We start from the raw sequence: 15,842 nt of genomic DNA on the forward strand, positions 1-15,842 counted from the left end.
TAAAGTATACAGGGGAATGTGAACAAAGATACCGAATTTCTGAGTTCGTCTTCATTGAAGAATTACAGTCTCATGTGATTAAACTAAAATTCCCAATTATGCTAAACTATAACCAAAGAGGTCTTATCTCAAGGCATACAAGATAAACATATGCCTAGAAAATGAATTTCTGGACATATGGAAGATCCTGATTTATTGAACCAGGAAAGGAAACAGATAGTAGAAGCATAAGGCTTTGCTGTTGCAACCTTCTGTTTTATCCTTTGCACTCACTCATAGCATATTCAGTCAATCATTCATGTTGAAAGGTGTGCAGTTACAGAGATAGACAGACTTTCAGCTGCCATAGTGAAATTTTTCTTCTGGGATTTGTTTTTTTTTTTCTTTTGAGGCAGAGTCTCACTCTGTCACCCAGGCTGGAGAGCAGTGGCACCATTTTAGATCACTGCAACCTCTGCCTCCTGGGTTCAAGTGATTTCTCCTGCCTCAGCCTCTTGAGTAGCTGGGATTACAGGCACCCGCCACCACCGCCATGTAATTTTTGTATTTTAGTAGAGACAGGGTTTCACCATGTTGGCTAGGCTTGTCTTGAACTCCTGACCTAAGGTGTTCCACCTGCCTCACCCTCCCAAAGTGCTGGGATTACAGGTGTGAGCCAATGCGCCCGGCTCTTTTGGGATATTTTAATTTCTGAATTTTCTTATCTGTTCTGTTTGCTTTTGCATATTACCTTTAACTCTAACAAGTGCTGTGTATGCAATGGACTCTCATAAATGCCTGAATTATATGGCTTCAGTAGTTCCAAGAACTGTGTCACTTTGGTTTCTGAGAATTCAGTGGTGTAGATAATTTGCTGGAACATTAATGACTGAATACAGCACTTTTTTTTTTTTTTTACTTTTAAGTTCAGGAGTACGTGTGCAGGATGTGCAGGTTTGTTACGTGGGTAAACATGTGTCATGGAGGTCTGTTGTACTTATTATTTCATCACCCAGGTATTAAGCTTAGTATCTGTTGGTTACTTTTCCTGATCCTCTCCCCCCTTCCACCCTCTGTCCTCTGATAGGCCCCAGTGTGTATTGTTCCCTTCTATGTGTCCATGTGTTCTCATCATTTAGCTCTCACTTGTAAGTGAGAACATGCAGTATGTGGTTTTCTGTTCTCGTGTTAGCCTGCTTAGGATAATGGCTTCCAGCTCCATCCATGTCCCTGCAAAGGACATAATCTTGTTCTTTTTGGTGGTCACATAGTATTCCATGGTGTATATGTACCACATTTTCTTCATCCAGTCTATCATTGATGGGCATTTGGGTGGATTTCATGTCTTTGCTATTGTGAAGAGTGCTAAAATGAACATACGCATGCATGCGTCTTTATTATAGAATGATTTATATTCCTTTGGGTACATACCAAGTAATGGAATTGCTGGGTTCAAAGGTATTTCTGACTTTAGGTCTTTGAGGACTCACCATGGTGTCTTTCACAATGATTGAACTAATTACACTCCCACCAAGAGTGTATAAGTGTTCCTTTTTCTCCACAACTTTGCCAGCATCTGTTAGTTTTTGACTTTTTATTTATAGCCATTCTTATTGGTGTGAGATGGTATCTCATTGTGGTTTTGATTTGCATTTCTCTAATGATCAGTGATGTTGAGCGTTTTTTTCATATAGTCCTTGGCCACATGTATGTCTTCTTTTGAAAAATGTCTGTTCATGTCCTTTGCCTACTTTTTAATGGGGCTGTTTATTTTTTTCTCGTAAATTTAAGTTCCTTGTAAATGCTAGATATTAGACCTTTGCCAGATGCATAGTTTGCAAAAATTTTCTGCCATTCTGTAGGTTGCCTGTTTATTCTCTTGATAGTTTATTTTGCTGTGCAGGAGCTCTTTGTTTCAATTACATCCCATGTGCCAATTTTTGCTTTTGTTGCTATTGTTTTTGGCATGTTCGTCATGAAAGCTTTGCCCATGCCTATGTCCCAAATAATATTGCCTAGGTTGTCTTCCAGGGTTTTTGTAGTTTGGGGTTTTATGTTTAAGTGTTTTGTTGTTGTTGTTTGTTTGTTTGTTTTTGTTATCTTTGAGACAGAGTCTCGCTCTGTTGCCCAGGCTGGAGTGCAGTGGTACAATCTCAGCTCACTGCAACCTCTGCCTCCCAGGTTCAGGTGATTCTCCTGCCTCGGCCTCCTGAGGATTACAGGCATATGCCACGATACCTGGCTAATTTTTTTTTTTTTTTTTTTTGGTAGTAGAGATGGGTTTTGCCATGTTGACCAGACTGGTCTTGAACTCCTGACCTCAGGTGATCCACCCACCTTGGCCTCCCAAAGTGCTGGTATTACAGGCATGAGCCACCGCGCCAGGCCTACATTTAAGTCTTTAATCCATCATGAGTTAATTTTTGTATATGGTGTAAGGAAGGGGTCCAGTTTCAATTTTCCGCCTACGGCTAGCCAGTTTTCCCAGAACCATTTATGGAATAGAGAATCGTTTTCCCATTGCTTGTTTTTGTCACGTTTGTCAAGGATCAGATAGTTGTAGGTGGGCAGCCTTATTTCTGAGTTCTCTATTCTGCTCCATTGGTCTATGTGTCTGTTCTTGTACCAGTACTATACTGTTTTGTCCTCCAGAGGGCAGCAGACATCGAACAGCAGGCTGTGTTTGCTGTGTTTGATGAGAACAAAAGTTGGTACCTTGAGGACAACATCAACAAGTTTTGTGAAAATCCTGATGAGGTGAAACGTGATGACCCCAAGTTTTATGAATCAAACATCATGAGCAGTAAGTCAGAGTACTGTTTTTGCTCATCGGTTTTTCATTCCTGTGGTTGAAATATGACTGTGCCTAGAGTCAGAGACATGGATTAGAATCCACTTGCTAAGGAGCATCTCCAATCCTCACTTCCAGTCCAAAGACTTGGTGATGAAATCCGTAGGTAACATCATAGCAACATTTTTAAGCAAGAGGTCAAAGGCTTGCTATCCTTAGAAATGCACTTGATCTTCTATTCCAAGCGTGCGTGTGTGTGTGTGTGTGTGTGTGTGTACACAGACGTACTCTGAATGGTGAGGAACAGGGTGAGGGGGTAGGACTAATGGAAGGTGTTACAGGCCATGTCAATAGTATCCTAGACTGAGTTCAGGGTGAATATATGGCCAGGACAGAAACAAGGCAAGTAATTCAAAGATGAATTGACACATTAAAGTAGAGCAAAATGAGTATAGGGACCCAAGAGTCTTGGAAAGGCAATGTATGAAGAAGTTTAAAGTGATCAGTAAGACATTCAGAACAAAAGGAATTCCCTGAATGAGGTTTCTGGCATTTGCCGCAGTTCTAAAGTTCAGTAGCCAAAAGCACTGCCATGGCGTCTGAGAGAAATGTCACTGAGCCAGCTGGAAGTAAACTTCTCCACAACAGCCAGAGTCCCCCCTACTGATCCTCAGAGTCTAGAATCATGGTAATCACCTTCTCTAGTAGGTAATCACACACGTGAGGATGATTTCTCCATGTTCTGTTCATATAGCTTCAGATGACTGACAGCTAGGGATTATCAGAGCTGACAGGTGCCAGGTCAAATAATTCAAACAGAAAATTACTCTCAGTTTTCTTTGCATAAGTTCCTTTTGGCAGTGAATCTATCATAGTTCTAGACCAGTGCTGTCCGGTAGGAGCTACGTATGAGCTACATGTGTGATTTAAAATTTTCTGATAGCAACATTAAAAAGTAAAGAGAAATAGGTGACATTAATTTTAGTAGTATGTTTTACTTAACTCAGTATATCCTAAATATTATCATTGCAACATGTAATCAATATAAAAATTAATGAGACTTACTTCATTACTAAGTCTTTGAAATTCAATGTATATCTTATACTCACAGCATATCTCAGTCCAGTCTACCCACATTTCAAGTGCTCAATAGCCACTTGTAGCCAGTGGCTACCATATTGAACAATGCAATTATAGACGATTTAGAGAAACATCTCGAATGAGGTATAAACTAATAATGTATCATGTAAATTATTAAAGTCACTTTAGTGATTTAAGTAGGTATTTAAATATTTGTTAATGCCAGTCATTATACTGGTACTAAGGCTAAGAGTGGTAATCAAGATAGACATGAGCCCCGCCCTCATAGAAATCATACCTTTGATTTTTACTATGCTTAGTACATAAGTAAATAGAAATATTGCCTACAGCAGTGTCCCTTTTAACAATTATGGAAATGTATGAACTGGATACTCAAATGGAAACTGTGAATACTATATAGATTATAAGACAGCAATAAAAACTATAAAATATGCTAAATGGGCTTTATTTTTTGGGACATTACTTCTTACCCAATGACTAGTACATCAAAAAATGAATTTCTTATATTATGCTTTTCCTCCAAGTGGAATTATTAGAATATCTTTAAAGGCAGAGAATGGAGCACAAAATATTTACTATACATTTGACAAATGAATGACTAAATCAATGTAAATGGAAGGCTTTATCTTTTTCCTGAGATTTCTCCTTTGGCTAATTTAGGAGAATAATCTCTCACTGGAAAATTCTGAGTTTGATCTTCTAGTCACATGTTAGACTAGATAAAGCTTATCTTGGATAATCACTGCTTTGACACAACCAAATTAACATGGAGACATTTATCTTAGGTATAATTAGACACATGCCCTTTCGTTGGCATAGACCTGGAATTTTAACAGATTTTACACTTTCAGCTATCAATGGCTATGTGCCCGAGAGCATAACTACTCTTGGATTCTGCTTTGATGACACTGTCCAGTGGCACTTCTGTAGTGTGGGGACCCAGAATGAAATTTTGACCATCCACTTCACTGGGCACTCATTCATCTATGGAAAGAGGCATGAGGACACCTTGACCCTCTTCCCCATGCGTGGAGAATCTGTGACGGTCACAATGGATAATGTTGGTGAGTAAGAGCCTGGGCACTCAGAGAGGAAGCTTGCTTTGAATTTCTGGTCTATAAAGGTCTGCTACAGCTCTCCAGGCTACCAGTGCTCCTCTATTTATCTCCCTGATCCCCTGCAGACTTTCCTTTCAATGTTTCTCATGGTTTCTCTTCGAGAAATTAATGACTTCAATGGATCCAGTTCTTTAGTGTAGGTTATATTTTTCCTTCTCTGGGCAAATTAGGAAGATATACAATAGCAGAAAAATAAGGCATAACTTTGAGGACGAAGCATAAATATTTTGCCCACAAAAGAGCATTTCTTTTATCAAAATGCCCTTTTCAGTTTTTTGCGACAGCCATCTTCAATCATCAGGTACAGTGCCTTAGAAGCTGCTTCAGAAACAGCTTTGGAGTTTGTCAGACTGGAATGCAAGTCGTGATCTGCCACTCAATCGCTGTGTAACCTCACACAAGTTACTTGGCCTCACTGAGCCACAGATCATTTATCTGGAAAACAGTGTAATCACATCTCACAGAGTTACTTTGACCATTAAAATAGTAATACGTGCCAAGTGCCAAGTGCCTAGCACTCAGTAGACACCAACAATGGTAACTATTAGAGACTCACCAAGAAATCTTTAATGTGCCAGCAATGCATGCCATTTCAGAGATTCAGAACTGTCCCCCTGAATTATTACTTAGAAACATCTAAATGTCTCTTATTTGTGAGGATAGAGCTCATCATCAGCCCTTTAACTCTAATTCTAAGACAAGATGTGCTGTTAAGATATTTATGATATTAAAAGTCCATTTTATTCTTGATTCATCCCTTTCTTAATATATTTTAAAATAGTGAGTAACTATCTATGCTGGAAGACCATTTTTCCCCTCTAATCTCCACTAAGCAATACTTTTGGTTTTTATTCTGTTAAGCGAGATAAATGCACTGGTCATGTGCTTAGAGTCACAGCAATGTCAAATTGCTTTAGAAAAGAAAAAGTTTATTAAATATTTCATTCTCATTTTTCTCTCCTTATGTTATTTTGACCCAGTAATCAATAGTTCACAGACAAGCAGTGGTCCACAGCCCATACTTGAGTATTCCTGTCTAAAGTTTATTAGAAATTACCTGCCACAATGGATTACTGTGTTTTCATGTCTTTTCCCAGACTTCCAGATATCTCTTCTCTCTATCTCTCTTCTGTAGGAACTTGGATGTTAACTTCCATGAATTCTAGTCCAAGAAGCAAAAAGCTGAGGCTGAAATTCAGGGATGTTAAATGTATTACAGATGATGATGAAGACTCATATGAGATTTTTGAACCTCCAGAATCTACAGTCATAGCTACACGGAAAATGCACGATCGTTTAGAAACTGAAGATGAAGAGGGTGACACTGACTATGATTACCAGAGCAGACTGGCTGCAGCATTAGGAATTAGGTCATTCAGAAACTCATCATTGAATCAGGAAGAAGAAGAGTACAATCTTACTGCCCTAGTTCTGGAGAATGGCACTGAATTCATTTCTTCGAACACAGATATAATTGTTGGTTCAAATTATTCTTCCCCAAATAATATTAGTAGGCTCACTGTCAATAACTTTGCAGAACCTCAGAAAACCCCTTCTCACCGACAAGCCACCACAGCTGGTTCCCCACTGAGACACCTCACTGGCAAGAACTCAGTTCTCAATTCTTCCACAGCAGAGCATTCCAGCCCTTATTCTGAAGACCCTATAGAGGATCCTCTACAGCCAGATGTCACAGGGATACATCTACTTTCACTTGGTGCTAGAGAATTAAAAAATCAAGAACATGCTAAACATAAGGGACCCAAGGTAGAAAGAGACCAAGCAGCAAAGCACAGGTTCTCCCGGATGAAATTACTAGCACATAAAGTTGGGAGACACCTAAGCCGAGACACTGGTTCTCCCTCCAGAGTGAGGCCCTGGGAGGACCTTCCTAGTGATCTGTTACTCTTAAAACAAAATAACTCATCTAAGATTTTGGTTGGGAGATGGCATTTGGCTTCTGAGAAAGGTAGCTATGAAATAATCCAAGATACTGATGAAGACACAGCTGTTAACAATCGACTGATCAGCCCCCAGAATGCCTCACGTGCTTGGGGAGAAAGCACCCCTCTTGCCAACAAGCCTGGAAAGCAGAGTGGCCACCCAAGGTTTCCTAGAGTTAGACATAAATCTCTGCAAGTAAGACAGGATGGAGGAAAGAGTGAACTAAAGAAAAGTCAGTTTCTCATTAAGACACGAAAAAAGAAAAAAGAGAAGCGTACACACCATGCTCCTTTATCTCCAAGGACCTTTCACCCTCTAAGAACTGAAGCCTACAACACATTTTCAGAAAGAAGACTTAACCATTCATTGTTGCTTCATAAATCCAGTGAAACATCTCTTCCCAAAGACCTCAATCAGACATTGCCCTCTATGGATTTTAGCTGGATAGCCTCACTTCCTGACCATAATCAGAATTCCTCGAATGATACTGGTCAGACAAGCTCTCCTCCAGGTCTTTATCAGACAGTGCCCCCAGAGGAACACTATGAAACATTCCCCATTCAAGACCCTGATGAAATGCACTCTACTTCAGACCCCAGTCACAGATCCTCTGCTCCAGAGCTCAGTGAGATGCTTGAGTATGACCGAAGTCACAAGTCCTTCCCCACTGATATAAGTAAAATGTCCCCTTCCTCAGAACGTGAAGTCTGGCAGACAGTCACCTCTCCAGACCTCAGCCAGGTGACCCTTTCTCCACAACTCAGCCAAACAAACTTCTCGCCAGACCTCAGCCACACGACTGTCTCTCCAGAACTCAGTCAGACAAACCTTTCCCCAGCCCTCGGTCAGATGCCCATGTCTCCAGACCTCAGCCATACAACCCTTTCTCCAGACCTCAGTCATACAACCCTTTCTCCAGACCTCAGCCAGACAAACCTCTCTCCAGACCTCAGTCATACAAACCTTTCCCCAGCCCTCGGTCAGATGCCCCTTTCTCCAGACCTCAGCCAGGTGACTGTCTCTCCAGACATCAGTGAGACCACCCTTCTCCCTGATCTCAGCCAGATATCACCTCCTCCAGACCTTGATCAGACATTCTACCCTTCTGAATCTAGTCAGTCATTGCATCTTCCAGAATTTAATGAGACTTTTCCTTATCCAGACCTTGGTCAGATGCCATCTCCTTCATCTCCTACTCTCAATGATACTTTTCTATCAAAGGAATTTAATCCACTGGTTATAGTGGGCCTCAGTAAAGATGGTACAGATTACATTGAGATTATTCCAAAGGAAGAGGTCCAGAGCAGTGAAGATGACTATGCTGAAATTGATTATGTGCCCTATGATGACCCCTACAAAACTGATGTTAGGACAAACATCAACTCCTCCAGAAATCCTGACAACATTGCAGCATGGTACCTCCTCCGCAGCAACAACGGAAACAGAAGAAATTATTACATTGCTGCTGAAGAAATATCCTGGGATTATTCAGAATTTGTACAAAGGTTTGGCCAGTTTTCTCCTTTTTTATTCTCATTTTTCCATTACTCCTGAAAAAAGTAGCTACTACAATTCAGGGGGATAATTGTGGGCAAATTCTACTAAGAACAGTGTGGTTCCCCTATTGCAAGTTGGTCTGTTCTATTTCCTTTGTCAATTCCAAAACTGCTTCTTTACCTTCGATGACCCCTGGACAATATAAGAATAATCATTGGGAGAACTCTATAATATTCTGTAATTAGGCCTTTTTCTGTGTCCTCTCCTCTTACTACCCTTGTTTCTACTGACTCTTATTGCTCCAGGCAGAGCCCAACCTATCCATAGCTATATGCTAATCAATATGATTTAATTGAAGTTAGCCTCAAATCCAAAACCAAATATGATGTAGAAATCTCCTTTTTGCATTTACTTGTTTAGATCAGAATTTCTAAGAGATCCAAATCACTTTTTTTTAAAGATAATTTACAATTCAGTTTTGCTTAGGGGTAGAAAGCCTTGTTGAACTGGGTTCTTTGTTCTGGGATGAAGATACAGAAAGAGAAGGAAAGGAGCAAGGCTTAGTCAACTACAAATTCTCAGGGACATAGCATGATGACTGCGCATCAACTGTCTAGACATAGCCCACAGCTTTTACTAAAACTGTTACATTAATCACTTAAAAAACCAAAGTGTAATTACAGTAGGCAAACACAATGTATGGTGTGACTTACGCAAATGACTTCATTAATCTGATGCCTGACATTTCCACATTAGAACTCTGTTTAAAACACTTTTTCCTATGACTTCCTATTTAAATGTTGCACTCAATACCATATGAGAACAACTAGCTATCTAAGCATTTCTAAGCAAGGCCTGAGGGAGTAAGATGTAGGGCCTGTCCAGAGTAAATAGGGATGGAACCACCTTCAAAATCTTGTATTCCATTCAAGGCTCACGACCCACTTTAATGGCAGTCAAAGTTGCTTTACCCACTCCCTTGTGTTCTGTGAGTTTGCATGTTATGCTCAGAGTCTGGAAAGATGGGATTAGTAGGGGAGGTAGACCAGAAGAAAGGCAGAATGAGATTCTCTGTTGATGGCTCATGGTATATAGCAAATATTATGGGTGTGATGAGTGAGTGTTTGGCTTGTTTCCACAGGCTTGGGAAATGTGAGAGCCAGTGGGAAAATACGACATGCTTCAGTCCTAGACTGAGACAATGAACTAGATGGAAATAATGTGCTTTATTTAATTAAACTTTTTATTTTGGAATAAAAATAAAATAGATTCACATACAGTCAAGAGAAATAATACGGAGAGATTATTTGAGTATCTTGAGTATTCTTTACCCAGTTTCTCCCAGGGGTAACATTTTGCAAATCTATAATACTGTATCACACCCAGCATACTGACATTGATACTGTCAAGATAAGGGATGTTTACCATCACCTTAAAAATCCCTCTCTTTACCCCTTTATACTCATATCGACCTTGCTCCCACCATACCCCTTCCTTATTCCCTGGCAACCAGTAGTCTGATCTCCATTTCTATAATTTTGTCATTTCAAGAATATTACATAAATGGAATCAGGCAACATGTAACCTTTGGGGACTGGTATTTTTTCACTCAGTAAAATTCTCTGGAGATTTGTCAGGTTATTGCATGTACTCCATTACATGGGTGTACCACAGTTTTTTTTTGTTTTTTGTTTTTTTTTGGTCATTGTTTTATACATATTTATGGTGCAAACATGATGTTTTCATATATTTATAAACTGTGAATTGACAAAATCAAGCTAATTAGCCTATGTATTACCTCACATACTTTTTTGTGGTTAGAACACTTAAAATGTACTCAGCAATGTTAAAAAATTCAGTGTGTTGTTATTAACTACAGTCACCATCTTATACAACAGATCTTCTAAATTTATTTCTTCTAATAGAATTTTATCTTTTGACCATTTTCTCAATGCTTCACCTCTGTATTCCTTTGTTAACCACGGTTGTACCTTCTGCTTCTATGAGCTCAATGTTTTCAGTTTCCACATTATAAGTGAGATCCTGCAGTACTTGTCTTTCTGTGCCTGGCTTATTTTATGTAACATAACGACCTCCTGGTTCAGTCATGTTGTCGCAGATGACATTTCTTCATTTTCTTTCTTTTTTTTTTTTGAGACAGAGTCTCGCTGTGTCTCCCAGACTGGAGTGCAGTGGTGTGATCTCGGCTCATTACAAGCTCCGCCTCCCGGGTTCACGCCATTCTCCTGCCTCAGCCTCCCGAGTAGCTGGGACTACAGGCGCCTGCCACCACGCCCAGCTAATTTTTTTTGTATTTTTAGTAGAGACAGGGTTTCACCGTGTTAGCCTGGATGGTCTCGATCTCCTGACCTCAAGATCCACCCGCCTCGGCCTCCCAAAGTACGGGGATTACAGGTGTGAGCCACCACGCCCGGACCATTTTCTTTTTTTTCAATGCTAAATAGTATTTCATTGTTTATGCAGATCACATTTAAGAAATCCATTCATTTTTTGATAGACATTTGGGTTGCTTCCCTATCTTGGCTAATGTGGCTAATGCTGCAGTGAACGTGGGAGAGCAGATATCTCTTCAACATACTGATTTCATTTTCTGTGGGTATATACCCAAAAATGGGATGAATGAATCATATGGTAATTCTATTTTTAATTTTTGAAGGAACCTCCCATACTGTTTTCCATAATGGCTGTACTAATTTACATTCTCACCAAGATGTACAAGAGTTCCCTTTTCTTCACATCCTTGCCAACATTTATCTCTTGTCATTTTTATAATACAATCCTGACGGTGTGAGGTGAGCCCTCATTGTGATTTTAAATTGCATTTCTCTGATTATTAGTAATGTTGAGCATCTTTTCACATATTTGCTGGTCATTTGTATGTCTTCTTTTACGAAATGTCTATTCAAGTCTTTTGCTCATTTTTTAATCAGGCTATTTGGGTTTTTGCTGAATTGAGTTCCTTATACTTTTAATTTTAATTCCTTATCAGATATTTGGTTTTCAAGAATATTTTCCCATTCCACAGGTTGTCTCTTCACTCTGTCATTTCCTTTGCTGTGCATGAACTTTTGAGTTTGGTGGCAATCCCATTTGTCTATTTCTGCTTTTGTTGCCTTTGCTTTTGAGGTCATATCCAAAAAATCTTTGTCCACACCAGTGTCAAGAAGCTTGAGAATAATGGACATTAGCAAAAAAATGTGAGAAGAGTGGCTACTTTCAGGGTACAAAACATTCATCCATCCAGTGACTTTCATAAGTATGACCTTCTAATTAATCTGACCATTGTCACCTGATAGCCCCAAGCTCTGGCGCTGTCCCATTACATGGCTTTGTCTGCCTTTGATCTTAAAATTTAGAACATATGATTGTATTTGTGCATTCATTTATATGTTTGACAAAAATTTATTAAGCTCCTACTGTGTGCCAGATAATGTGCTTACCACTGGAGAGAGTATTATGAGCAAACTAGGCACAATGGCTGACCTCATGGTACTTATACCCAGTGAGAGTCAGATATTAATAGATAATCTCACAAATAAATTATATATAATATACCGTATATACTATAGAAATAGTATAAGAATACTACAGGAATTTACTATGTATACTATAATAATACTATAGAAATATAAGGAATTGATATAGAGACTTGACCTAGTCTGAAAGGTCATAGGAAGACTTACCTATGAAATAATATCTGAGTTAGGAATTGAAAGATATTTACTGGCTTTTGTTTTTATTCACTTTTACATTTACTCATTTGTCCATCAAATATTTATTAAAGACCTTCTCTATGCTAGATGCTATATTTAGAAAGAGACAATTTCCTAAAGTCTTTGAACAGTCTTTAATTTCTTCTTTTACACAATTAGTATTATTATTTCAGGGAAACAGATATTGAAGACTCTGATGATGTTCCAGAAGACACCGTATATAAGAAAGTAGTTTTTCGAAAGTACCTCGACAGCACTTTTACCAAACGTGATCCTCGAGGGGAGTATGAAGAGCATCTCGGAATTCTTGGTCCTATTATCAGAGCTGAAGTGGATGATGTTATCCAAGTAAGTCTTTTGAGCACTGCTAAGATCATCAGAGGAATTTTCACAAGCACCAGAGGGTTGTAAAGGTGCAGGTGGCAAGAGAGCTATAAGTGATTTGTTTATTTTCCAGGATTAATGAATAATTACATTTCTTTTCAAAGACTCCTTGTCAAACAATTTGGCAATCTTCAAGACTAAAAAAAAAAGATCTCACTTTTTTTAAACGCTGAAAACTATATAATCTGTAGAAAATCTCTCTGTAATTTCTATCTAAAACTAACCTATCTAAAGTTAACATAGAAAATTAATATATTCAAGAGCAATTGCATTCGGCTTCATAATAGTGGTGGTGGTGGTGGCAGTAGTAGTGCTAGTAGTAATAGCAATTTAGAAATATCTCCTGATGTTTTCCTAAAAAAATAAATAAAGTGAAGTTAAATAAAATGAGTAAGGAAAGTAAAGATGTCTCTGTGCCCTCCAAAAGTGAGCAAGTTTCTTCAGTGTCTTCCTAGTTCTCGTCATTTCTTTCAAAATCTTGTGTCCAGACCCAGGATTATAACTTGCTTTTATAGCAAAGTTTACTTCCGTCATTTTTGCTAACCTCTCACGTTCAAAAACCCAGAAAGAACCCTGATTCTAAAGTAGGCTATCCTAGATTTTAAAATATAATCTACTATACCTGTGTAAGCATTCACTACATTTTCAGTGACCATTTGCTCTTTTTAAAAATGTAAACAAGTACACAAGGATATAAGAATCTTAATTATTCTAAATTTTCCATGAAACTATGGAAGGCAATATTCTCTCTTATGATTAGGGGATCCTTTTTCAAGATGAATGATAATTTAACACAATATTTTAAAAACCTATTCTAAGTGAAGTAACTCAGGAATCAAAAACCAGACGCTGTATGTTCTTACTTATAAATGGGAGCTAAACTATGGGTATGCAAAGGCAGATAGATTGGTATAATGGACATTGGAAATTCAAAAGGGAATGGGGGGACGGATGAAAAGCTACCTCCTGGGTGCAGGGTACACTACTCAGGTGACAGGTACAACTAATATCCTAGACTTCACCACTATACAATTCATCCATGTAACCAAAAACCACTTGCATCCCTAAAGCAACTGAAGTTTTTTTAAAAATTTAAAAATCAAAATAAACACACAAAAGTCACAATTAACAAAACATCACAATTGTGAATAAAGACAGGATCAGTAACAATGTTGCATTGAGTCATACTGGAGCCTTAGGCAAAAGGAAAAAAATCAAATACTGAATCTTTGTTTTAGCCCTGGATTTCACGAGATAAAAATAACTTCATTTGTGTATTTAAAAATAATTTTAACTTTTATTTTAGATTCAGGGGGCATATGTGCAGGTTTGTTATCTGGGTATATTATGTGATGCTGATGTTTAGGGTATGATTGATCCCATCATCCAAGTAGTGTGCATAGTACCCAATAGTTTTTCAGCCCTTGCTCATCTCCCTCCTCCCACCCTGCTCTAGTGGTCCCCAGTGTTTATTGCCATTATGTTTGTAAGTACCCAATGTTTAGCTCCCACTTATAAGTGAGAACATGTGGTATTTGGTTTTCTGTTTCTATATTAATTCACTTAGCATAACAGCCTCCAGCTGGCATCCATGTTGTTGTAAAGGACATGATTGCTGTCTTTTTTATGGCTGCGTAGTATTCCATGGTGCATTTATACCATATTTTCTTTATCTAGTCCACCACTGATGGGCACCTAGGTTGATTCCATGTCTTTGCTACTGTGAATAATGCTGTGATGAACATCCTAGTACATGTGTCTTTTTGGTAGAACAATGTATTTTCTTTTTCTTTTTTTTTTTGAGATGGAGTCTCACTCTGTCGCCCAGGCTGGAGTACAGAGGTATGATCTCAACTCATTGCAACATCTGCCTCCAAGGTTCAAGCAATTCTCCTGCCTCAGCCTCCCGAGTAGCTGGGATTACAGGTGCCCACCACCAGGCCCAGCTAATTTTTGTATTTTTAGTAGAGACAGGGTTTTACCATATTGGCCAGGCTGGTCTCAAACTCCTGACCTCAGGTAATCTGCCTGCCTCAGCTTCCCAAAGTGCTGGGATTACAGGCATGAGCCACTGTGCCCGACTGAACAGTTTTATTTTCTTTTTTGGCTATATACTCAGTAATAGAATTGCTAGGTCAAATTGTAGCAGGACAAGCCTCAGACAAAACCCCTCAGACACCGAGTTAAAGAAGGAAGGGCTTTATTCAGCCAGGAGCTTTGGCAACACTCATGTCTCCAACAACCGAGCTCCCCAAGTGAGCAATTCCTGTCCCTTTTAAGGGCTCACAACTCTAAGAGGGTCCGTGTGAAAGGGTCATGATCCATTGAGCAAGCAGGGGGTACATGACTGGGGGCTGCACGCACCGGTAATTAGAACAGAACAGGACAGGACAGGGATTTTCACAGTCCTTTTCTATACAATGTCTGTAATCTATAGATAACATAACCAATTAGGTCAGGGGTCGATCTTTAACTACCAGGCCCACGGTGTGATGCCGGGCTGTCTGCTTGTAGATTTCATTTCTGCCTTTTAGTTTTTACTTCTTCTTTCTTTGGAGGCAGAAATTGGGCATAAGACAATATGAGGAGTGGTCTCCTCACTTAAAATAGTAGTTCTGTTTTAAGTTCTTTGAGAAATCCCCAAACGTCTTTCCACAGTGGCTAATTCACATTCTAAGCAGCAGTGTATAAGCATTCCCTTTTCTTCACAGCCTCACCAGCATCTATTTTTTGGATTTTACTAATAGCCATTCTGACTGGTGTGAGATGGTATTTCACTGTAGTATTGATTTGCATTTCTCTGATGATTAGTGATGTTGAGCATTTTTTTTCATGTTTGTTGGCTATTCGTATGTCTTCTTTTGAGAAGTATCTGTTCATGTCTTTTGCCCATCTTTTAATGGGGTTATTTGTATTTCGCTTGTTCAATTGTTTAACTATCTTATAGTTTCTGGATATTAGACCTTTGTCAGATACATACTTTGTGAATATTTTTTCCATTCTGTGTCTGTTCACTTTGTAGGTAGCTTCTTTTGCTGAGAAAAAGCTCTTTAGTTTGTCAATTTTTGCTTTTGTTGAAATGCTTTTGAGGAATTAGTCATAAATTCTTTCCCAAGGCTGATATCCAGAATGGTGTTTCCTAAGTTTTCTTCTAGGATTCTTAAAGCTTGAGGTCTTACATTTAAATCTTTAATCCATTTTTTTAAAAATTATACTTTATGTCCTAGGGTACATCTGTAATCCATCTTGAGTTAATTTTTGTATATGATTAATCCAGTTTCATTGGATTCATTG

The 15,842-nt window shown here is 38.8% G+C and overlaps 1 protein-coding gene across 1 annotated transcript in view; it reads left to right on the forward strand.

The window, feature by feature from the left end:
• F5 (coagulation factor V) overlaps positions 1-15,842 on the forward strand; it is a 72,210-nt gene that overhangs the window by 37,013 nt on the left and 19,355 nt on the right. Inside the window, exons 11-14 of the mRNA XM_021930714.2 lie at positions 2,632-2,782; positions 4,723-4,935; positions 6,125-8,438; positions 12,338-12,512. Coding sequence (XP_021786406.2) covers positions 2,632-2,782; positions 4,723-4,935; positions 6,125-8,438; positions 12,338-12,512 — 2,853 coding nt within the window. The remainder of the gene's footprint in view (positions 1-2,631; positions 2,783-4,722; positions 4,936-6,124; positions 8,439-12,337; positions 12,513-15,842) is intronic.

The sequence above is a fragment of the Papio anubis genome, chromosome 1, assembly GCF_008728515.1.
Source record: "Papio anubis isolate 15944 chromosome 1, Panubis1.0, whole genome shotgun sequence".
NCBI lineage: Eukaryota > Metazoa > Chordata > Mammalia > Primates > Cercopithecidae > Papio > Papio anubis.